We start from the raw sequence: 26,446 nt of genomic DNA, 5'->3' as shown, positions 1-26,446 counted from the left end.
ATCCGGGGGTCTAAATTTACTGTCACACCAGGTCGTTGATGTTCCGTCGGAGACAACTATCCTCTGGCCGGCCGTCACTTTATTTACATCATCGCCCATAGGTGGCACCAGCAGCACATACAGAGTTTCCTTTTAATAAGGAGAAGCAGTGCCGCATCAACTTTTCCGTCCAGGGGTGGGTTGGGTCGGAACGACCCCGCTGAATACGGCTCTCAGATGAGATAAGGCCTTATCATTCGTTGACAAACAGGAAGTCAAACAAATATGTATTTTGAAACGCATGATTTATTATAATAGAGTATATTTGGCGAATTAAATAAGCAGTTTTTATATTTTAACGGCACCAACAACTTCACATGTACACATTACAAAAATGCATCCATTTTATTAAAGGATGAAAATTAACAAGTTCTCATCAATTCTTACCTAAACCGATTGCATTTAAATTCAGCAGTAAATACTTTTTTGACCACCAAGGTTTTTGTATCTCGTCAAGAGACCCAGGCTATGGAGTATATAAACCATGAGGTCCAGGAGGCAGTTAAAACGACGGCAAGAAAACAGATTTGCCCTGAAGTCATATAGTGAGTCATAATTGACCTCAGAAATAAAGTAATGTCAAAAATTAAAGGCAAACGAAAAATGGCTATCTCTGACATGGCAAAACTACTTGATGCCAACCATCTCGGCTTATGATTTTGGTAATGCGTATTTACAGGCCGTGGCATCGCAATCTCTGCTACTGTTTATAGAAAATGACGTCACAGGAAGCTGTGGCATAGCGCCATCTATTTACGAATGCATACATTAGATTATAAACAAGAGGAATAAATAAACACGCATGGTTTAACCATTCTAGTTGACAAGACACTGGCAAGACATCGCAGTCTATATGCTTTATCGGATGCCAATGACTTTTACGAGGTTTGATAGTTCAGGATGTTTATATACAACTGGTGGCCGATGGCGTCATCTTAGAACTCTTCTGCCACATAGGAGGAAAGAGGTGCATCATTACCGGGGCACCTGACGTCATCACCATCCGGAGTGACATGATATGTCCATTCACATTTCAAAGTTTACAACCTATGCCAACTCTAACACAGGTCCGAACTCCACTGCGGGTCAAAACGACACAGTCTTAGAAGTGCACAACATGAACTGTCCAATCGCCCCCATGATCGCCAGTCAATGTAATTTAGTGAACAATTGCGTGCCTAGATCCTGCTGAGGCACGAGGTATGTGGGTATAAAGCACGTGACGAGATCTTACAATGAGAGAAATCTGATTGGTTCAATTAGCCCCAACAGATATTGAAGGCATCGACGACGACGTCAATTGCATTGTTGGTCCACTAGAAATGTCCTTTTCCATCTTAAGTGGGTTGCTATGGTGGCTGTTACCATGGTTACCGTTGCCATGACTACTGTTTGAAAAGATGCTTCGAACTGCCGGATGAAGGCTTGCGGAGTTAGATAATACAGGACTTGAATCAGGCGAGGGTATGCTCAGATCATGACACGAAGACGGGCTGCCAGAGGGCGTGTTGGGAAGCATCATCGTGTGAAGACTATGGCTGTTGTTATGGTGGCTGTTTCCTTGGTTACCGTTCAAGACCGTGTGTTGTGTGCTATGGGCTGCGTGGATATTCGTATGAGGCGGGGTCTGTACTGTTGGCTTTACATCTGAAAGGGAACGAGGATGAATGAAACACACAGGTTAACAAAATGTTCATCCAGCTTGTAGTCATAGGTTAAGTGGGTCACAGTCACTAGACAACGCCTTTTCAGTACTACGACTCAACGAGACATCCCTTGGGATGGTGCAATACTTCACTCGGGAATACTAGGGCCCGCATCAGATCTAAACAGTCAGGATTTACGGGAAGTGACGTCATGTCCTACTCACCCTGAGGCTCGCTTTTTATTGGTGAACTTGAACACGTGGTGACCTTAGATTTGGAGAGATTCTTTGGTTTTCGCTTTCTGGTCTGTATTCCTTCTTTCTTCATGGCCAAAGGTCGGTTTACCTGAAGAATCATGAAATATGATGAAATATTAAAGAAGGTGTCGTCTGTCGTCCAGCATACCCACTTGTCCCATGTTCTCACTCTTTCACGAGACTTCATGGTCAGACTGAGGAAAGATCGATTTGACCTTGACCAGGGGCTGGTGAGTACACGTCCAGTGTTACCATCCGCTGCTCAAGAGTGTCGCAGCAAGCAGTGGCGCCACCTGATGGTGAAGTGGATCACCTACTCTATCCTTGAAATGGGAGTTTTCGAAGCTGAACCCCCCCCCCCCACACCCTTTCAAAAAAACCTGACAAGCCCTGCTGAAGTCCGCCAACTTCAGCTGACTCTGACAGAAAGTTCGTGATTAAAGGTACAGTGACACCTCGGTTACGCGACCATTCAACTCAGTCCCATGAGTGGTCGTTTTACTGGGATTCAACTGTAGTCCACTTACCCCGTGTAACTTGTAGTACAACCCACACGCATTGCAGACCGGCTCACCCTCATTGTTCCTCCGCCAAAGTGTGGTTGTTGAGGTGTGGCAGTTGGCACAGGAAAGGCCTACTCGTCTGGAGGCCGACTGGAAGGGCAAAATGGCAATGTTGATAAAATCACATGAAGGAATTGCTGAACAATGAAGTAACCTTTCTTAAAAAACGTTTTCAACACATCCCTGAGGCAGTCTTCACTACGGCCTCCATTGTGCTACAAGTTTGTCAATGCCAAGGTGGGATCCATTAACTTGCTGGCGTCCGCGTGAACTGCATCCATGATGCGATTGTGTAATACCCCAGAGCGCGATGCCAAAGCATATACATGTATATCATGACACATATTTGCAAACATTTTTTGCTGGTCCGGTCGCTTTAGATTTCTTTCAAAAAAATTGGTGTAACCCCTTGAGGTTTATCTATCTATTTGGCCATATCTGTCATATTTCCCACCAATCTAATCATATAGTGATTTTCTTCGAATTCTCCCAACTCCCGACACCCCACCCTCACGGACGGAGAAAGGTGACTTACCAATCGCCTCTGCGGTTTAATAAGGGGCCGATTGATGCCGTTCATCTTATGATAGAGGCCACAAGCGTTGCAGAGGTAGTGGCCCGTCCCATCCCTACGCCACAATGGCGTGGAGATTGCCCCGCAGTTCACGCACTCCCGCCCCTCCGCGAAAAAGTCCGGGCCACATTCTGCAAAACACACAAAACCAAAAATAAAATCAAGATTTAGAAAATGTCACTCGCCTTTTTGAAGGGGAGGTGGTTCGCTCTGTACCGCGAGCGGTTTGGTGTCCACTGATATTCAGAATACCACGAGTCGAGGCCACAGTCTGAAAAATATAATGTGAGCATGCACATAAGTGACGTCATCGGTGTCGGCTGCTTCGCGGAAAACACATCACATGATATTTCAAAACTTTCGTTCCAAAGTCGTAAAAGGGGTCGAAAATATGAATTTTGAATATTTATAGATGTCTGACAGGATGGCTAGCCTGCATTGATATAGAAAACTGAAGGACGGTTTAATGGCTGCAATATTCACAGAATTCTAATTGACCTTTTTCTCCTGGAAATCAAATGTGTACGTAAAAATTGTTGCGTAAGAACAAGTGAGTGGAACTTCCGCGCACTTGTATCGTTTCTATCCAAACATATTTTGATACTGATAAGAAAACAATAATATTTGATGAAGAAATCAACCCCGTGCTACCTGAAGTGAAACGCAATACTGCAAATGGATGGCGTAAAGTTACGACCAGGTTACGGCAGCTGGGAATATAAACATGGCGGCGAGATGCCACGTGGGGCGAAACACGATTAGGAATGTCGACAGAAATATCAAAATTACGTGTTGAGAGTTGTCGGATGTGTCGTTTTGCAATGCAAATCAAATGAATAAAATAAACTATGTACAAAAATCTGGTGATGAAAATCGACGCTGTCTAATTTGGTGTAAGACATATTAACTTGTAAAAGCAGAACCAACATGCCAATCAAAACAATCAATTAGCACTGGCAGCCAACGGTTATAGAATGACGGACCGGCGCGGCTGGTCGGCGGACAGGTGGGGCTCTCATATTGATGGGGTGATGTGCGCTTCAGGGCAGGTACTCTACTCAGGGGTTGGATTCAAATTACGATTGCCACCCCCGGGTTTCTAAAATGACCCATCTCCTCAACCTCTCTGTCGATGTAAGATGTTCATTCGTCAAGAGACATGACGGAGTTCCGTCCAAAGGCGCCTCCTTGACGCCGAATCTGTCATGACCTGTCATCGCCCTGTCAGGCAGTGACGCCAATGGCTGGCGACTGTGGCAGAGCCTGGCGTTATGTAATTGTTATTCTCGGGAGCGACCGAGGTGGCTTTCTATCATGAGAGAGAGCACACGTACACAGCAGGTGGAAGGTACATTTAGGAAATCCCATATAATCTAGAGTGAAATATTTACTTTTTTGTTTTCCTATGCCTGCCTTGTCTGAAAAAATGCAAGTGATTTACCTCGCCGTAATAACCCCCCCCCCCGCCGCCGCCCCCGCCGCCGCCGCCCCCCCGCCGCCGCAAACACGGTACACCCGATACGGAGTATAGCTGCATGGCATGGTATTTATTGATATTCAATTTTTGACACTGATAAGTCAAATACATGTCCTTTTGAATTGGTTCAATATAAATATTGACCTTTATTATTTACATTGTTCAGGATGTTCATGCGATTAACCGGAAATCAAGGTTTTGGGAAGTTTAGATAACTCCTTTGCAGGTAAAGTTCTACACGGAAGTGGGCCAAGACTGCGCCGGGAGCGTTCCTTCCTCATGATCAATGACAAATAAAGGTTGGTTAGTCCTTGTGACATGTAGCCGAGTTAGCCAATGAGTATTGAGTAAAGAAGGCGTCATAATTTCATTTTTTGATGCAAATATACTCTTCCGTCTTTTTAAAAAAGTTTTTAAAGATGGCAATAGTGTTTCCCCTCAAAAATGATATATCGCGACATAAAGAATCGGACACATCGCAACCCAAAACCCAACACAACAAAAAATGCTATCGTTTTGATGGCGCAACTGTCATGTGAGACCGCATGCAAATGAGTCATGTGATACAGCAGCCGTCACGACGATGCTCATCTTGGTTGCTAAACGAAATGCAGACGGAACAAATATTTTTTAAGGAAATCGATCGCGGAAATTGATAGCTAAAAAACGACACACGCGTATCAAATGTTGATTTAATCTGGGTTATTATACTTTTGACCAAGATAATCGTGGTCTTTAGGGATGAAGTCACTTATTCTGAAACGAGGGTACGAGGGTGATTTCTTCCTGAATAGGTTTGATGCACAAAACAATTCTGCAACCTAAAAATTCGACTTGGATTTGAAAGTTAATACTCGCCATGATCAATACCTGCCATCTTGAAAATTTATCAAGATTTTCAGGAATTCTATGTGTATGGATTAAGACTCTAGCCCCACCAGGGATCTGTCTATTCAGGGATATCGATTGATCAGTTGATAAATGGCTAATGTGTTATTGACTCAAGAATGTAGTAGCACAGATAGACAAGTTTGAAAAGATAAGACAAAGTCACCTTTAGGACAGATTAATTCCTCGTCTAATTGGATAAAATGTTACATATTTGGTATTATACTCAGAAAGACAAGCAAGCACACGATTGTTATCGCTTTCACTTTAGCGCACACTAAACGAGAGGCCTGTGACCGTGATCGCATGCAACATAAATCGCTCGTTTGCGGTGGTCATTGGAGGTGTATACGATAAGAAAGAATCGGTGATCGCACCAGGATGCTATCAATATGAATCCCACTTATTACTGGACTTTTACCCACCAACGATAGACCTTCCTGCTGCACACGACAGCGACAGAGACCAGCCATTCGTTAGCGCGGGGCCTTACACTGCTACAGCCACTGAACAATAGACATTTTCCAATCAACAAGAACCCAACACTCGTCATTTCGTGATTTGGCGCAATATCGATTTTCTCTCTCGATACGCCGCCCATCGAGGGGAGGATTCGACATTTTATAATGACTCGTAACGCCGCCCATCATTCCACGCCATTTTATATATGCGCGGATAAATGCAGATGTGAAATAAATTAAGAAGACATTTTTCACGGATTTCGGCCCAATACCTCATTTCTCACATCTGCAGAATTCTCACATCTGGCTGGACCCTTAAACCAGACCACCAGTGACACGTGCTTTGCACATTTCGAGCGCAAATTTGGACACATTAATTGCAAAACAAATATCAGAAGACCTACCCAATATTAGCATCATAACTCAGAACGATTAGCTTAATTTCTGATATTACAATGAAAACAATATAGCGGTACGCGAATGGGATTTGTCTGGTAAATATGACCATCTACAATGGTTACAATATTGTATACAGAGTTCGCGTGGCCCTCTGGGGATCCGATTAAAAGTCAACAATAACACGAATCTCCCGAGGAGGCTGGTTTATTCTTTCGCAAGCAATTATCACTCTTGTTATTTTGGGGAATTGTAAAAGAAACACTGAGGTATCGGGATTCCAATAGGTGGCGCTGATCCCAACAGGTGGCACTAGGGCATGCGTCAAAATGGCGTCAAACCTCATTCTTTATCAGTTTTCCAGTCTATTTTGGGGTGTTAACTTTAGGGGTGTTCAGCTTTAAATGCTTTAAAATATCAAGAACTCTATGCACCTTAAGATGAGTAGATTGATTGAGGGTACTAAGGAGGTGCATACAGGTTCTTAGAGCTGAACTGAAACACATTGACAAGATCTCGATGTTTAAAAGTGACGTGATCAAAAACTGTGTACTCACCATAAGTGTAATTCCCACTTGTCAAGGGCTGTCTCAGTCCCTGCTGTTGAAACGTCATGCCATTGTTGAACGTGTTCCAAGGCGAAATATCTGCTGGGCCCATGTAGGTCGGGTAGGGCGAGATCCCACTTGGTCGTGGTATAGCCGCACCGAATCCACTGACGCTGGATCCGCTCACGTCAGGACGAGGTGGGGAGCTGATTGGAGGACTCGGGGTTGGCGGGAATGTAAACCTCGGGGAAACTGAAGCGCTCGTGTAGGCAGGTTCCTGCATGGACCACACGCCATTTTGTTGTGTCGTCTGGGACGTGCTGTTTTGTGCCATGTACTGCATTGGGAGGACGGCGCGGGTGGTCGGCACGTACACAGGACTTCCTCCTGGGAGGAACCCATTGCTTCCGCTTTCTGGATGATACGTCGGAGGCGAGTGGACAGACATTGTACCGTTCTGAAACATCGTAATGGGAATTGGGTTCGCGGCCGATTCTCTCGTCGCCTGCTCTGTCTTCGGCTCCAAAGTGTTCAGAAAGACCTCGATATCTTCCTGTGGTAGGATTCCTTGGGCTTGACTCGATGTTGAGTAGGGACCTTTGTGCATAACACGCCTGGCAGGAGACACGTGGGCTTCCGGGGCGTCTCCGGTGTGAGCAGCGGTCGGGTAGGAAGGTGACAAATTCTGAGGCGCCTCTTGTTTTATTTGAAAGTGCTCCTGTTTGATCGTGGGGTGGTGATAGGCCGCCGGGTACCAGACTCCAGAAAGTGCCATGTAAAATGAAAACCGGCTACCGTGGAATGGCAGACGGAGAGATAAAGTATGTCCGAGAATAAAGCACGGTCGTCCGACTATTGAGCAGCGTTGTCCGAGAATTGGTGTCCGAGATTTGGAAGCAACGTTCAAAAATCTTCTCAGAATGTTCGGGATGTATTGACTGAAAGTAAAAAAAAGCAAACCATTTGTAAGAAATTGGATGAATGAATTTGAGAAAAGGTAGTGTCATAAATTCAAATGTTTTCAAAATCTTTTGACGTAACCTGAATCCTCAGACTCAGACTATCTTCTAGCCTAAAGTGAAAAATGAGGGCCAAACTTGCAACACGGCATCAAATCTGTGAAGATGAACGATTAGATTAGACATATTAAACAGGGGATATTTTAGGCAAAACAGGGAACGAATATGCAAAACTAGAATCAATTGCAAAATCCTCACCGAATCGCGAAATTCCTTATCAGCAATATGTCGCTAAAGATTGGTGAAAATGAAAGATTGGTCGGCGGCTGATGCAGAGAAATGGACATCCACTCAGAGCGGTGGCTATCAAAATTATGAACCACAATCTTCGCTGCAGCTTTTTATCAGCAATGAACAAGCTGATTAGAAGCAGACGATAATTAAGATCACAACCTCGTTCCTGGTTATCAGCGTGGGTGTGTCATGGGACGAGATTGGTTGCTTTCGGGTCACGTGAACGGGAGTGACTCGGGGCACTCGGTTGGATTCAGAACGAGGATTTGATCTAGTGCCGTTTCCTGGTACTAAATGGGAAATTCACGAGATATATTTTCAGTGTATCATTTTTGTACGGCTCACAAAATGGATTTTGAAGCATAATTGACATTGGCAATGGGAAGATATCACTCTCACGGACGAGGTTGAAACTGTACGAACACCATTTCTCCTGTCACACCAATCACGGTATCTTATCTGGCAGAGACAAGGCTATCTTATATGATACGCCATGCGAAGTCGCGTGGCATTTCCCATCCGAGGGTATGTGAAATATCCTCTACCGTCCTGTTTGGCAAATTGGAGAAATTCTCAGTTATCATTCCAAAATATGAATCGCAGATGAATAATTTTTGTATCAAATTCTATTCGAGTTACTCTGGGAGCTCCAGCATACTTGGGGAGCTCCGCCGTGGTTAGATAAGATACGAGATAACCACATCTCAGATTCCGAAAATTCCCGAGATCAGGTTTTGAATTCCGAACATTCCCGAGATCGGGTTTCGGGAGTCATGATGCGTTCGGGTCGCAAGGGAGGTGGAACTGGCACTGGATACACCGAGACATTGTCCCGATAAAGATCGCGTGAATATCAGCGCATTTCGAACGCAGTGGTTGGAATAACCATTTGAGAGGTTTGGGGTTTTGGATATCATTCTTTGGTAAGACTTACATTCGAGAATGAACGCCTATTTAAAGTAAACAAACGAAAAGCCACATTTCTTACAAATTGATTTCCAAGTATCGAAGTTTCGCCCCTTAAATCGTGAAAAAATTATCTCCAGATAAACATCCAAATTACTTTGCATGACTTTGTCTAGTAGTTTAATGATTATCTAAGATTTGAAATGGTCAACAATCTCATGAGTTTTTGACCCCGTGGAATTTCACACATGAGTATTTTTTCCTTTGTCGCGACACGAATTGGTCGAACCTTTGGCTCTTCGCCATTTCATGTCCACAGGAAACGTCAGAGTAGGCAGGTAGGCGAAGATAACCCAATTCGCAAATAGGTACAGAACGAAACTAAAAAAATGTCTCAGGACTTGCGAAGAAAATGGGTCTGATCAGTGTTCTATCTTAACAACAAAAGTGGTGATTTTAGCGAATAACCTCGACACAAATACAGACCCTCGCCGGGATCTGACAGCATCATTGAAGAGAATTGGAATGGTTTTTTTTCGAGCCATTACAAACTCGCTCATGATGGGGAGTCTCTCTCTAATTAGACTGATAAACAATGAAGACTAATCACAGTATTTTCATTAATCTTAAGGTGACCAGAGGTGAGTCAATGACTCGATACGGGCAGCGTGAGTTGTTCGCTCAGCAAGATTTTCAAATTATCATAGCTGGTTAGAATAATACGAAAATACTGTTAATCAGTGTGGTAGCTGATAAAGGCACACGAACGAGAGATGATAGTGATAGCAAAGTAATGATAATATTTAATTAATGATAAAAGTAGCACTGGAATATTGTTACTTTTGATTTCGGTTTTCTTTGAAATATCGAAACATGGAAAAGGTTTGAACAGTGCTGGCTCTGCCAATGGCTGTTGGCAAGCTTCTCTCGTCCCCTCTTCTTTTGTCAAAGGCTCATATATGTTAAAAATTATGGGTTTTTATGGCTTTCATGGCTAAACTATTTCTTCAATTCTGAAACAGTCTACAAGGTGGGCCTACACATTCTCAACCAAGAATAAAAGGCAAATCAGTCAGCTATCATATCTTGAAACAGCGAGTCAAATGCATGTATGTCAATTTTCGCAATCTGATTGGTTGAACGAAAGGGAAATCTGCTTTTGTGCCATCTGATTGGCTTAGATAAGAAAAAGCGCCGCAGAAGCTAAAAGATGCCCGGATGTTCGTCTGATTCTTGAAGCCAAACTCCAAACACTGCAAAGGTACATCTTTTTCCATAACTTTTATCGACCTCCATGTATGGAGCTTTGTAACTTCAGAGAGTATGATCCCACTTCGTCCGTTGACTCGTAAAATCATTATCTATTACACGTTAATCCGCTTATTCCGCTTGGGGATTATCGGATTAGTGTCTTATCCCCACGAACCTTTGATAACAAGTGGCTACCGAAAATTTGCTTTGAAATAAGCTTAGTGAAATTAATGAAGGTCAATAAAATAAACAATGGTCTAGCGTGCATGAACACGGGGCCTCGAGTAGCTCAAAGGATTTGAAAAACCTTTCCCGCCAAATTGGTCGCCACTGCCAGGAGAGGCATTTTCATTCCTAATTTATCACAGAACTCGTTCAGAAAATCGTTCGCAAGCATCTAAACTGAGTTGGTCTCAATTTCGAAACACTGACTTTGATTTGCTAGTTTAGGCCTACTTCAGTAGTATGTAGCCTACAGTGATTAAAAAAAAGTGTTGAGGGGGTAAGCTTACACCAAATTAGTGTACATACCATCATCACCGGAATATAATCGACGCAGAAAGAAGTTCAAAAGGAAACTCACCCCAAGATTGACCTGTCAGAAGCGTTTGATTGTCAAATGAAGAAAGCAATGTCTTAAATGGTCCGTTGAAATCTTGTCAGTGTGAAAATGAGATTACATGTCCTAGTAGTTCTCGCTCTGGTTCTGAGAGTGTGCAGAGATCACAGGAGAGGAACCGCGTGTATGTATGAAAGAGGTCATCTTTTTTATCACATTTTATCAGATAATGTTATTTGATGATCTGATATGATTCAGAAGCACGTGTGCGCATCTTTGACATCGGGGTCACGTGACCTTCCGCCTTTTTTAGTAATAAGGTCCGTGCTTCCACGGAAGTCGGAAAGAAAGAAGATTTTGAAGGGGAAATTTCAATTCCGGCAACTAAAATAACGACCAAGATTCTGAACAGTTTTTCGAAGTCACACTAAAAGGAAATGCTTTTGATTTCTATTCCGCCGTTAGAAACCAATAAAAGAAATCAATCAAAGTGAAAAATTGCATATTTAATCAGTATATTTCATTTATAGTCCTGAATGGCCTCTGAAATAAAAATTGAAAAAAACACACCGTTACATGGTCTTTGTATTATGGCGAAATGAAAATTTTAAAAATTGGTTGGAGTAATCCCCGCCATCGAGTTTGTAAACTTGGGCAAATAATTGAGTGAACAAGAAGATAGAAAAATGTCCTCAAAAATGGTCAAAATACATTCAAAAGATAATTTCATATTGATAGTTATGACCCAGTTAACGCCAAATCAAAAAGCAATCTTCGCCACGCGCGTTCTCCCATCATCTCGACCAAAAGATTAGAAACTGTTTGAAGTGTAACGCTCTATAACTCCTGTGTCTATATGTATTGATATATTAAAAGTTAATTAGGCCGTTGATGCGTTGATTAGTGAGTGATAGGAAGTTTATAAGTTTGTTTTTGTTTCATCAGTGGGCCGCCTGGGGTTACGCGCGGTGAGGTGGGCAAACAACACCTGGTACCGGTTACAGGGAGGTTGCCGAGGGGAGATTAGCAACTTCAATTAAAATATCGTCCAAAAAGGATGTCAGATGTATTAGCAACCGAATGAGTAGACGTCAAGGTGCGTTTCTCATTCATAATAGTATTTTTATGGAAGACGACATATTGGCAATTCAGGGCCAGTGAGCCTTGAACAAAACAACCAAAAACGTTACACCGGACGCGGGACGCAGAGAACAAACCTCTCGCGGCGGATCGGGCGTATAGGCCTATGAAGTTCCAGATGAATACCGCCAGCCTCACCAGTGACAACTAAATCCCAGAATATTCTTTAATATGTTTAATCGCTAATCAGTAGATGAATTTTATCTCTTGGACTGGCGTCTGATCTGACATGTACCAGTCATGCGGCGCCCGAGAACAATTTGAAAAAAACTCTAAAAAAAGTTACAGAGAAAGCTTACAGCAACAGGGGAAACTCATTGTGAGAGTAAACGGGTACTATGAGGTGATGGCCCCTTCTATGAGCAGGAAATGCAATGAATTGAAGGACCCCATTAAATGACTTCTGAAAGAAATCGAACAACAACTGAACGGAACTTAGAGTCACCAGCCTAACGGACGAGCAGAATCTTTATCACTTGAAATCGGTGGTAGAACACAAATCAACTTACCAATGCTGATAGAATTGGCGAAATATTTTGCCAGCGCCTAAACTTTTACTCTCGCTGTAAAGAAGTGTGTAAGTGAGAAAATCTTCTTGATAAAAATTGGCGACCTCTCTCCGTATCACAATGACCATCAGGTATGATTATGAGCAAGATAACAACGACCTTCGTCTTTACCAAACTTGTATCACGTGACTTCCTGGATCCAGGAGCCGGATGCTGATTGGCTACTGCAAGCGACAGGTGTTGCGTAATTTAGGTTCCGGCGATGCTGTGTTGTTTATTTAGCTGCTATGATTTCTCCAGTCAGAAACTGCACGCAACCAAATTTGTTATTGAGTTGTTACAACATTGAACTCGTTTTTGAATATCAACAAGAAATTAGGGCAGAAACCAAGTAAGAATTAAAAAAACTTCTCTTTACATGAATTTTGAAGACAATTGTCACCGATCAATTACATTCACATTCTGGGGGTTTCTATTCCTTAAAGATCGAACTTTAAATTCTTTTATCACAATACTGATAGAACGATGTGTAGGAACATAATATACTTCCTTGATCTCTTGTCTCATATTTCATTTGTGTTTCGGTTTGCGCATGCTCAAACACGGAAATCTAATTCTCATAAAAGCGGGGGACGACACGGCATTATTTGACTAATTACTGGATGCGACAGTTGCATCAACAAATCGACAATACAAACGGAATCACACCAGCGGGGAGTTCTCAACACGACGTTCCGGCTGCGGATGTCGGTTCTACTTTTATACACCGCCGGGATGGTCTAATTTCTCGACAAGTCTGGTCAAGATGCGCAGCAAAGTAAATATGGGAATAAATTAGCTCTCCCAGTTGGTCAAATTAGCATCATAAAATACTTTCCGGGGTTTTCCCTGGCGAAAAGAGCCGTGCACTGGTTTTCAGGAAATAATTGTTTTGACAAGCCCTATTAATATGACAGTAGGCCTAGAGTAACTTCCGGGCTTCGTGACGCCATTTTTCGAAGCCATTTTGAAGCGAGATTCTCGGGAACTTTCTAACAGCTGAAAACTTGTAGAAAAAAACCTGGATTAGGAAATGATTTCATCTAGCTCCAAATTGGCAGAATGAGACTGATGTAAAATGGTAAAACAACAAGTGAGCACGGGTAAGGGCTTATGTCGTTTAGATGATGGTCATGGTAGTATCTTAATAAGCTGGGGCACTCTTCTGAGAGGCACGAAGTGCTTCTTATGTTCCTTTGCCTTCCATTTTCACCTAAAACCGACACATTAACACGAACTGGGGCTTAGCCTTTCTGATAGGCCTAATCATGTCTCAATCAAGCTTATACCCATTTGAAGTGCTGCCTTTGTTCATCGATCTGAAGGAACATGAGTCAAATAGCCCGATGCTTCAGCCTCTTGATGGCCCTTGGTCTACACGGGCCAGGATGAAACAAAAACACGGGTTAGTGCCGAGTCCCTGATGGTCAGGGCAATGTGGTTTACCCCCTCCAACCCTCACCATCTGGGAGCCAAATTGGCCCTCTCCACTGCTGAAGTAATCCAAAAGGTATATGTTTACTCTCCAGCTGTGATAATGATTTTTGATAGACTAATCCAATGTTGTTAGAGAAATCATCACACGGCGCTCAGACGTGGCCGCAAGTTGTGTAAAAAAAAGTGTAACTTATCATAAAATGCATTTAAATTTGGAGTTTTCAAGCCCTTTCGTCTAGGCTTTCTTAAAATAGGGTTGAATATCAACCATTATCATCGTTCAAGGTAGAAGGGTTAAAATCGAAAACTAATATTTTCGCTATGACTTGTTGTAACCAATGGTCGGTTCTTGCACTTGTCGTCGTTAAGGAAACAGTTTACTTAAGAACACGTGTTACACCAGGTGTTGTGGATGAAAGGTGGCTGCAACGAAGTTAGGGATTTCTAATGGAACCCAAACTAAGAAGCCGGAACGAAGTATTGACCTAGAATTGTTTGGTCATCAGGTTTGGTTCATCTTACCTGCAGTTTCTCATTTCTCAGCGCAAATCTGAGGATTTTCAGTTGAAACTATTTCAAAATGCAACGATATGTGAATGTTGCCTGAAACCAAACGGCTTTCAACCAAGCTTCGTTTCGCTTTCCACGTCCACATTTCTTACCAAACCAAATTAAACTAACAGCACCCTCGCCGCGCCGGAGTTAATTTTCCGTCCGCCATTTCCCGTCAACATTATTTCCTTGTTTCCAATATCGTACAGCTGGTTCTGATTTTATACCTACCCCTCTAATTGAACCGTATCATGGACTAACTAAGTTGAGCGTACAAGTGCTCGGGGAGTGAGGCAAGACGAACGAAATATGATGTTGGACATCCCGGAAAACCGACTTTTATTAGAATTTTCTCGTTGGCTTGGCTATAAACATCAAATCTTCAGTGATGATGTTGTCATCTATTTTCAAGAGCCAAATTGACAGGGAACTCTCCCAAAGTATCGACCGCCCTACGATTGGTGTGAGTCGCCGATTGGTCGAGTTACCAACTGGTTGAAGTTGCGCCCCGATGCGAAGCTGGCTCCATCTCAATAACATGTGACATGTCATCCCGCTATGAAATGTCCCGTGTTAAATTCACGTTAAGACACAATTGAGCCATGCCAACGGTAGTTTGAGCCATGCAAGAGATAAAACATGTCAAAACCTCTTCGAATTAATTGTATTGTTGTCCAGGTTATCAGGACTTAGTCGTCTGCACGTGTCCTTCGCACTTTCATGCTATGATAACACCACGAATCGGCCGCAGCAATCTCCTCGCGAGATTTTCGCTGCTGTGATAGTGAAAAACCACCGCGCTACCATACGACGCAAAGTGAGACTGAGGTGTCACATGCCGTGAAATTATCGTTGAAATACTAATCATGTTAGTCGTTGGGCCCGTCACGATTCATTGCAATTTTGACTAAGTTGGGTATCTCATTCTAAAACAAACTGACATGGGAAAATCGCCATGATGACATCTATGCCGTGGCAAATTAGTTCAATATTCGTGAATCTCTTTTTTTGCCGCAAAACAAATCATGCTGACGTCACATACCGTTGCAAGTTGGTGGAACTTGAGTGGATCACGTGCGTTAGATAAACATATTATTTAGCTCTTCACGTGGTCATAAATTCTGGCGTATCTCCCCCTCGTTTTACTAAAGACTTGGGGCGATAAACAAACACCCGAACAGTAGAGAGAAAAACACCGGAACATCCAAAACACGTGTTTCTGCCAGATTCCGCGAGATCTTATCCTGATAATGTCCAAGTTTAGATAACCCGAAATCAAGCCGTCCGTCATTACACGGTGATCGTTCATGGCAACCGACAGAAAGTCAAGTAATAGGTGTTGGATTTTCAAATTGAGAAAAAAGTTTATCCCGGTGGTCCGCGAGAATCCCGATATATCGCTGTGAAAGGATATGTTGTCCCCCTGGTGAACAAGTGCTAGTCATTGTTCGGTGGTGGAGGTGTGTGGCTAAGATTAATGACCTTAGACAAAATCTTCAACCAGAATCTCAAGCTATCCCTTGCCGCGAGAGACCCTGTTTATTTTGGTCCAGGAACCGACACAAAACAAGATGGAGGTTCATAGGGCTGCAATCTTTTATCCGGACACGGCGAACCATTCGGCTGTCTAACATTTGCTGCGAGGCTTGGTATGAGACGCAGCCGCCTTGAAACCGCCTCCCCAGACGGAATGGCAAAGCTTTCGCATGGATCACAAGTCAACGCGACCCACGTTGCAAACCTGGTCACCCGAGAAAGACTGCTCTCCAGCCCAGAAAATATTCAGAATTTACGCAGAAGGTAATGGCGGCTTGGCGCCGTCGCTTTGATCTTCCGCATTTTACACCAACTCAGGGGGAATTTCTTGAATTGCTGTTTTGTCAGATCAATTCGCGTATCTCCCTAACCACGCCACAGGCGTCGGGAGAAGGTAAAGTACAACTAATTAAAACTTGAATCTTCCTATCAAGTTGTGTGAAAATTTGACAAAAATAAACGCCCGGAGGGGTATTTTGTGCACGATTTGATACGAATATCCAGTCCGTTTGTAAAGCTGGCGGTATAACTTTCCAGCCAGTCACTCCGTTTAGCTTACGGCTGGCGTCAAAATGGTCTGTAGTTAACCTTTGCGGTTCAGAGGCGCAAATGTGGAATGCGGTTTATTGGAACCTATAAAGCGATTTCACTCGGCGCTGAAATTGATTCACTTTGATATTTGAGATGGGACTTTGCCTTCCATTGAAAAAGTAGTGCAGGAACAACAGGGAGGCGAGAGGCTGTAATACCGAAGGATAGGCATTCGCCCCACCACTGTGTTCTTCAAGCGGGGTTAAATTATGATATTCTAAAAACTTTGATATTCACTAGTCTGGAGTATTTTCATGTTTATACTATAACTGGTCAATGAAGGGTTTGGATTTCAGTTGATAGACATGATGGAACCAATGAAATTGCCTTTTTATATCAAACAAAGTGAGGGGTAACGTAATGTCTCAGCACGATGCCGACATGTGTCTGTGAACTATATTCTTGATGGTTATGCAGAGTTTGTAGTAAACATTTAAGACATATATGCAAACTTAAGTTGTCCTAATTATCTCACTTCACATCACACTTCGAGACAGAGAGTATGAGACTGTTGTTTTGAGTATTTGACTGTTGGAACTGAGATGTGAAGGTCTTTGCCTCAGTAGAAACCCTGACGAGTCAAAGACAAGAAAGTCAAACATGTTGTTAAAAAGAACATCGACAAAGCCTTTGGATATTTTCCTTCGCCCCGAAAACAACACTGGATGAGAACGCATCAACAAATCCGGGTGGCCATGTATTTTGAAACCATTGAACGCCGACCAAGTTTTTACAACAAATTTTCAAAAACCACAAACACGGTTGAAAACGTCTCATTATCTCAAAAAGATGTGTTCCTGTTTATTTTCTTAGCGTATCTTCAGTATCAAGGAGCAGCCTCACCCTTAGGCAAAGTGGGAAAGACAAGCCGAGAACGAGAGGGAAACTATTCCTTTGCGGCCAGAGATGAGGAAGAGTGAAGCACTAAGTAGACCTACTAAATATATCTATAACTTTAGTCGTTTTGAGAAAATCAAGAAAACCTATTCAATTCATGAATAAGTCTTTGCAATACCTCGATATGATGCATACTGTGAACTCGACTTTATGTGTTTATGATGGAACGCCACCTATTACAATATTCTAATCCTTGAAAGAAACAATGGACTGAAAAACACAATCTGAACTTCAAAAGAGTGTGTTTTCATGGCCCGCCATGTTGGAGGCGAGAACAATGATTTGTCATGCCTGACTCGACTGAATAAGTCATGGCCATTTGCTCATTCTTTTGTCTGTACCTCGAACGTGGTAGGTGATGACGTCACGTGAAAGCACTATGTTTGTGATCGAAGACAGGCGCTGTGAATGAATGGACAAATGGGCTGTGACAAGTGGGGTTCCATGTATTGCTCCATACGTAAGATACTATTCAGCCGTTCCACATAGACCAAATACACGTAATAATAAGTCCTTTGTGCAGGCCTCCTTCAACTGGCTGAATAGTCTTAGACTCTGACCCGCTCATCATACATTGGCCCTTAAAATCGTTCTTTTGGCTGTGAAAATATGCAGTGAAAAGCTACTTATTATTATCATCGGTCTGCTTAGCATTATCAGTGGTTGCCTTAGCGACGTGATATGTCTACCACCCTTATCGAAATCCTTTGGCGAGAAACCTGGCTTCAGGAACTATAAGTGTATGAACAATATCATGTATGGATTTCTATACTTTATGTTATGTACTGGAAGAAGATGAGTTTCATTTTCATCTGTGTTTGAATCATGCATTCTGGCATACATGTTTTACGCTCTTAGGAAATAAAAGAACCTGAACCACACAAGCAATGCCAAGAACCCAATAAACGAGGTGTAAGTCTTCACCCATGTACGAGAGCAGGTGTCGGCCATCTTGGAACACGAAGCAGCCATGTTTCCTTCCAAAATGATGGATTAACCAGGTGGGGAAACGTGTACGGCATTATTTGAAGAATGTACAGGAACACATACGTTTACCAACATATTTCTGGGGTATATAACGCATAGTATAATACATGTATCAACCTACACCAATGTTTCGAGGTCATGGCACCAGGAGGCGTAACATGATGACGTCAGAGAAATGATATTGTATGTAAATCGGGTACCAGGGAAACTGGATACATGCATGAAGTGATCTTAAATTGATCACATGTCATTATGAGGACGAGGTTTTCTAAAATATCGTCTGTATGTACAGTTCTTTCATTTTGAGTTTACCCCTGGGGAGTTTTCACGTGGAAACAGCTAAAACTGCCCCTTTCCTCTTCCAACTGACAGTAAATATAAAGTGCAGTCCCCCCATGCGTGTATATAGATACAACCAGCGGTATTCGCCTGAGGAAATTAAAAGTCGGAGTTATTGTTTATAAGTAATGGAAATATTTATAGGCATCATGCGGTGTTTACTAGAAAGAGGTCATTTTTACGTTTCGGGTTCTTGATGATGCTGGAATGACCGGCGGGGTGTACTAAGGTTCATTCCACAGTCGTGACTGCAGCTTTACGGGAGGCTGTAGTGCAGTGTGCAATGTCAGCGTAACGGCAATGTGAAGTGAACGTATAAACAAAAATCAGTTGATATTAGGTAAAAGACAATTGTCAGATATGGCATATTTGGGTCCCTAAATTGAAAATAGAAGATTATGTTTCCATATTATGCGAATGAATCGTGAGAAAAAGTGCATACTTGTTGGCTGATTGGGGTTTGTGCTGCAGCGATTGGGCATAAAAATGCTCTTAGGCCTGTGTCTTTAATTCAATGAGAAGATTAAAAGGTTGGGTTGATTGGCCTTTGTCGTCTGCTGAAACTTTTGATTCCATGTACTGAATGACCCAGCGATAGAACACAACATCGAAAAGAAACACTTCACCCGAAACACGAGGTCAGCTCAGTTCAAACCAAGCTTCACGTACACAGACATCAGTAGTGTTCATACCGACAAAGTCATGTTTGTGGCAGTCAGATGTTTTGCTAAAGGACGAATAACAATTTAGTTTCTTTCAAAGTCATGATTTTTCTAACGTAAACTGACCCTTGGCAGTGTTACTTTGCAGCAAACCGGCATCGAAACACTGTCAAGGTTAATCTTGGAACAGTACAGTCATTCGGCACCTCGCGGCAGCTGCCCGCAAGATTCCGTGGATGACGAAAGGAGCTTGGGAGTGCCCCATAAGGAAGCAGGATTTTTAACCTGGATTGTTTTCCTAGTCCATCAGAGTTGACCAAAGACACCGCCATTTTTGCTCGAACTTGAAACCCTAAAGCCATTAGAACTTCTTCAAAATGAAGTGAAAGCCCATTTAAAACCTGGGAGGCTGTTCTCTGGAAAACAAAGAACAGACTTCCACCCTTGAAATTGGCATTTACTTGTTTTGAAAGCGTTATTTCAAGTTCTAGCCAAAATGGTGATGCCTTTGGTCAACTCTTAATGGCATAAATCAAATTATTTCTGGTCATACTCATTCCGGGTTCATGTTAAATAACAGTCATCAATGGAGAGCATAAATATAAATTAGGTCAACTAATGAAGCGGCATTTCTCTTCAATACCGGACCAAAGTATCCTGACTATGAGTCATTGTAATTTAAAAATCTTTGAATAAAATATATCACTTTTTACCAACTTCTAAAGCAGAAGAATACTACCACATAAACTCGCCAAAAGCCAATGATGGCATTTTCCTAAAATTCTTAATGTATCTATCTACAGTGACTAAGTCTTTCGAGAAAAGGAGACAATGGCATTTTTCTTGCTCGCAATCGCTCATAAATCTTAAGTTTGGTAGGTTTTGGCGATGCTTCTGGCGCACGAGTTTTCAAAATGTGAATATATTTCGAACGAACTAACAGATTCAAACAGCGGTAAAAACAGCTTAAGTCTTGAAAAACACTGATTTTAAAGATAATTTCAGGCATGAGAATGTGATGAAGTTGTAGCGCTGTTGAATTGGTCAAACATGCCAACTTTCTATAGAACTGTACAGCGATTTCCAACGGTTTCGAATGGGTGTGTCCTGGACACTTTTTGTGGCCCTGACTGGCTCTAAGCTTTTCTCTAATAAGAAGTGTGCATCCTTGACTTTCATAATATTCCCAGAAAGCATGCACACTATAAGTATATCACAGTACTTACCACTAGAAGCTGAAGCTCTTCAAATCCTGAGCACAGACCTCCAAACGCCTCCTCTATCTCGTCTTATCTTGTCCTTAGCGAAGGAACCCTGTTTTTCTACCGATAGTCTTGTTTCTCGGAGATAACCCACAATACCTTCGTGTTTCTTAACAACACCGACACAGGGAGAAAGCCTTGAGTGAAATGTACAATGTGTGGAAAAAGTAGGCCGACAAGACTTTTTGATTTCTTCTCATCCAAGTTGAAACTAACGAAACTGTTTCGTTCCTCTCCTAAGTCTTTCTTAGATATAGAACATTCGTCAAGTCTTCGTGACTTTATTCCACCAAGAATGCTACCTGAAAAATAAGGTCCAAATATTTGGTCATCAAAGTATCATGATTAGAAAATTAACGGACACAACAATTTGAAATTAGATGGTCGAGGTGCATGTGTTCTATGATATTTTCTATTTCCCGTAAGGATTTTCCGGATTCCTGTAAATAAATGAATAACTTTTAACATACAACTTGGCTTCAGATGGCCTATGATATACTTTCTCTCGGATGCGGCACACGAGAGGCCAAGATGAAATTCAGAACTTCTTTCAATTTCTACTGGTCACATGAATACCTCGCCAGCGTTTCCTTTCCTAAAACAGATGAACTAGTCTGATAAAATCTCGATCCAACAACATGCTCTTCATCCGCGGAAGAAGTCTGCGCCAAGTCAGGCATCTTTCTCACAGATATTCGATATTATATTTTATGATGTCTTGGCCCTATAAACATATATACGTTATTTAGTGATTGTGTTTTTGATAGTACTATAATAGTAGGTGGAGACCTTGGACATTGTTCAGTAGTATCATCAGATCTTTGATATATAGTTGGATGTGATAAAAATATACAATTTTAAACATTCTAATTGATTGTTGTTGCAGGCCTATATGAATTATTTTAGTATTATAAAGGCATATCATAACTTAGGTTGTAAATAAACGAAAAATATTGAATAATTTTACTATTTTTCATTGACTATAATAGCAGCTGAAGGTTACTTAGAAAATGAGCTTTGCTATCAAAAACACTATGACATCTTGAGAAATAATTACCGGGGTTTGAAAAGTTTGGCGAGTTATGTGCAAGACTTCGTCATATTGGCGATGAACTTTGGATTTTCCCAATCAGTTGGTGTACGTCCAATGAAAGACGGGAAGATTTTACCAGTAAGGCGAATGTAGCCTTCTGACGCTGGAAGCAGCAGTGCGCAATATTCGTTGTAAAACTTTAAGGTATTCCGTTTAATTCCATCTAAATCTCTCTCAACAAATATCTTAACTAGTGCAATTGACAACATAAGCCGTGTACCTTGTACATTAACCGGTCAGTTAGCGTAGCTTATCAGTGAAACCGTGAGACACGGATTAGGTCGCATCTTTACTGAAATTTTATCCAAGTTTTCGAAAAATTTAACAGCGCGGGACAGAACTCGGCGTGTTCTTGTGTCGGCAATAAAACCGAGGCTTTGCACCTGCATGGAAACCAGAGTAAGAAGACTCAACCGAAAAGTACAAATACTACAGTGAAAGTATGATAATGTTTGTTTAATTTGATGTGGCACCATCTGAATTGAGTTTGAGAAAATAAGTTTTTTTCGAGTGGTGTGTATTAACTAAGAAAACATCCACTTTTGTTGATTATCCTGTTCAGTGAGTGTTTTAAGTGCCGATGTGTCTGAAAGTGAACTTAAAGCAGATTGATACGCGTTGACTGACCCGAAATTAGGTGAAATTGACCCACAAGCATTTGTTACCAAACTTGCCACTATAAATCGGTAGCCTGATATATATATAAGTAATCGGTACGACATTCCTTAAATCGCAAACACGATAGAAAGTTAGCGTCTTTGACCAATTCAATTTTAAATGCATCAAAGGGAAGTTGAGAAAACATCACACTTAAGTAACGTTTGCCTGAAAACACTGTGGATGAAGCAGTCATTGTTCAGATTCCATCATCCATCCGACCCCTTACTCTTGCTTTCCTATTCGTGTCATACCTTGTCGGTCAATTCCCATGGTATTTTCGACTGTCTTTCTGTAAGGTGGATTTCTCGAAGCTTTAGATGGATCATGACCCGTGACAGTACAATCTCAGAACATACCCGACATCAGTCGATAGGCTTATTAATGACCAGCCCAACAAAATATGAATCTTAGTTAGTAGAAGTGTCCTAAGACACGTATAGTCCAAATCAGTGGAATGTTCCATGTCACCTCTTCACAATTAAGTTTATGGCTCTAGTTCTATTTCTATTAACTGCCATTTGCTACTCACCTTGTGACTGTAATAACTATGATGCATGTCAGGCTCTTATCGACTGGTTTTCTAACTTCTTCGTGATACCACAATAAGTATAAGTCCATGTACCAAGCTATCGGAAAGATACTACATGGACTATCAAGTCACTCTCCATGATAACGTCCCAGCTCACCTCTTGAGCCTATGGTTTTATCGACAGCGTCTTTCTGTCACTTCGATATAGTCATCGTCATATCACAATCATTAGGCCTATAGTCCATGCAAATAAAAACCTAAGTGAAAGTTTAGGTCCTTCAGTTGTCTACTCACCGAAAGTCTATCAACTGTGTGGTTAGAACCTTTATCAAAGGATGTGTCTTTGTAGCTTGTTTGAGAGAGTCACGCTGACAGAATGTCTGAAATCAGAATCAGTAACACGTAAGTCCATACAATCAGCGATCTGCAACTACACCAAGATATGACGTGAGCGTATCCGTGAAGTTTGATGCAGCAGGTTCAAGTCGACCTTCTACTGGCAAGATCTGAGATAGAACTGATAAACATGGGTTCATATCCCACTCAAGTATGCCTTGGTGGCCAGTCAGAATCAAGCACAACCGTCCGCTGGCGCATTCTGTCCTGTTTTGCTTCCGCGGATCTGGCCTGTTCCCCGGGGTATTCGTGGGGCGTCACGCGTTGAGTGACGTTCCACACGCCACATGCTCAATTAGAAAGACCCGCTGCAGGTTTTTTTAACTAAATTATTTTTGACATGAGGTTTTCTTTCAAAATTGAACTTGAAGAAGACGACCGTGTACAGGTTGATCATTGACAGTTCTACAGAGTGTTGTTACCTGTTTCTCAGTCCACAAGCTGCTGGATGGCGATGGCACTGACGTTAGCAACCGATCCAGGCAACTAACCCTAATCTACATCTTGTTCTACGTTGCTCTCGACGACAGCCTGAAATTCTTGGTTCTGTGAGTGTGACTTGGGCCAGATTTGTTTGAGCCAGTGGGCATGTCACCTCAGCTTTCTCCCTGTTGGTGTATGTACATCAATATCTGACATACATGTACTACCTGTAAAGTCCCTCAAATCAAAGACATTTTTGCTGAATTCACCTGTCTTTGGAAGAGACCAATGCGAGGCATGTACATGACTTTCTGCGATGCAGCGACCATGCAGAATGAGAGTCGGCAAACCATCACAGCGGCTCTACAATAATCAGTCTTTCAGGTGTCTTCAGCATGAATGAACATCGGTACCTCGTCAGGAGAACAATCCGACGATACTTGATTCATCAACATATTGAAATGAGACATTATTCATCATTCTGTCATCTTATTTTACTGATGTTCTCCATTTTATTTCGCCGTTATCTCATTTTGATATGACGTTATCTAATTTCAATGTGACGTTATCTAATTTCAATGTGATGTTAATACATTTTAATCAGATGTTATCGGATTTTGCTGTGATGTCACCTCACTTTAAAACGATGTTCTCTCATTTTAATAAGGTGTCATCCCATTTTTTAATATGATGTCATCTCATTTTAGTATGATCTAATATCATTATTCTATCAATACATTCTCAAAGAATGTAATTCTGACATCAGCCTATTAAATGACACAGAGTGTGTCCAACCTACTGAAGAGGTAGGGAACTCCAATTTCCGGATATCTGCAGCCACGAAAGCGACTCATTTACCTCCTCCTCTTTAAATGAAATGTACAACACCTCGGTTACCTAGGAACGAGCTTGAAATGCACCTGCCCTATTTGGCGTCAAGCCATTTCGCTATTGGCTCACACTAGCAACAACCTTAGCAATCACTGCCTAGCAACCGCCTGGTTGGCGCCATCAACTAAAACTCGCTGCCTCTCGCCATCCTGGGCGGGCGGCGGATGACGTTTCACTTTTGTTGGATTGTAATTTATTGCATTATATATTTAGTTGGCTGAGAACTAGTTCCTTTGTTTTTAGGCCTATTGTAATGTATGTGAGAATATGATGTACCTTAGGGGGTTGTTTATATGTATTTGCATTGTATCACTATCAAAGAGTTGTTGGCACTGAACACAAAAATGTCTAAGAATCACTCGGAAAAATTGACGGTGTTTATCTCTATCTCATAGTTCTTAGTCATGCGCAGTCCAATTTTGGCCAAGTCAGTGTGATTTTCAGATACTTCAGACTTTGAAGATTCACACGAATTATTACATTTTGTTCTACCTCCGTGTTTTCTGTATGGAATCGAAGAATACGAGAGTGCCATTTTCTCGTGATATGAACTGTAGAATAGCTAAACATTTCTCGGATACTCACTCTCTCTTCGTCCGTTTCTTGAACTAGTCTCCGACCACCGAACATTAACACCGATTCCCTAATACGTTTCGAGTGGAGACTCCTGCAGCCACTTGCAAATGTCAATTTAATCAAATTATGGGCTATTTCAAGGACACATTTCTAATTTATCTTTTTCTTCAAGTCCCGCATGCTTTGCTCTGGTAGTGATAGAAACCACAGGGAGCCTGGATGAGGGAACAGAGACGACAGTTCGGTTGGGAGTGGGGCAAATGGGGCGCGGTAGGTCCTTGCAATATTATGAATTACCAATGCCGTCTTCCTGGCTTCCGACTCGAGGCAATTGGCACACGTCTGTATCCACTTGCTTCTGTCATCTCAATAAAACGAACACTTTCTTAAAATTAGACCAACATAAACATTGATGCTTTTCGAAACATTTTTGTAAAAAAGATAATATCAAATGTGGACCACCAAACATTTTGGAAACAATACACCCCGCTTGCGCTTGCGACGGAGTGTCTCGTGTCTCAGCCACGGTGGTCTACGAATTGGTGACAAATGGCTTTCTTCCGACCGAGGTGAGCGGAGATGAAACCACGCCATTGGATTAGAGGCTCATAGCCTATATATCTTTGGGCCAACGAGAAACATTTTGGAACCATGCTCTTCGCGGTGGTCCCGATTCTGTAGGTGAAAAATGGGTTTCGTGATTTCTTTCGATACCAGCGCCTGCACAAATAAAGTAACTACCCATTTATTTTCTTTAGTCATGCTTCCGCTGTTTTTTTGGCAATTTTTGAAAAACTTCATAGTAGCCATTCGGTGAATTATGATTTTGGCTCTATTTTTGTCACTAGTTGTACATGCATATTGGTTCCTCTATGTATTTACAGTGCAAGAAAAAGTTTTCATATAAAATACTCATGAAGATATCGAACTGTTTTGACCTTCGACCAATGTGAAGGCCAGAAATATGATTCGGCTGTAAAACAGTACATGTACATCCAAACCTCTTCTCCATCTTCTTCTTCGTCTACTTCTTTGACCTTTTTGATTTTACAGTACATTAAATTCATATCGGGCACTCGAATTTACCACAGGTGGCCTAATACAACACC

At 41.9% G+C, this 26,446-nt stretch overlaps 1 protein-coding gene across 5 annotated transcripts; it reads right to left on the bottom strand.

Annotated features, from left to right (window-relative positions):
• Window positions 1–267: 267 nt before the first annotated feature.
• LOC135502882 (transcription factor GATA-4-like) lies at window positions 268–21,063 on the bottom strand. 5 transcript variants are annotated; one of them, XM_064796057.1, is made up of 6 exons: window positions 20,734–21,063; window positions 6,859–7,787; window positions 3,265–3,350; window positions 2,470–2,595; window positions 1,910–2,030; window positions 268–1,686 (listed from the first exon to the last, which is right to left on the bottom strand). In XM_064796057.1, the coding sequence occupies exons 2-6, from the start codon at window positions 7,622–7,624 to the stop codon at window positions 1,295–1,297; spliced, it is 1,491 nt and encodes a 496-aa protein (XP_064652127.1). In that variant the 5' UTR covers window positions 7,625–7,787; window positions 20,734–21,063; the 3' UTR covers window positions 268–1,294. The 5 variants fall into 5 exon arrangements, with proteins under 5 accessions (XP_064652127.1, XP_064652123.1, XP_064652126.1 ...); XM_064796053.1 differs by lacking the exon at window positions 3,265–3,350 and adding an exon at window positions 3,041–3,210; XM_064796056.1 differs by lacking the exons at window positions 3,265–3,350; window positions 20,734–21,063 and adding exons at window positions 3,041–3,210; window positions 15,538–15,620.
• Window positions 21,064–26,446: the final 5,383 nt, after the last annotated feature.

This window comes from Lineus longissimus, chromosome 19 (assembly GCF_910592395.1).
Source record: "Lineus longissimus chromosome 19, tnLinLong1.2, whole genome shotgun sequence".
Lineage (NCBI taxonomy): Eukaryota > Metazoa > Nemertea > Pilidiophora > Heteronemertea > Lineidae > Lineus > Lineus longissimus.
This window is presented reverse-complemented; position numbering and strand designations above follow the sequence as displayed.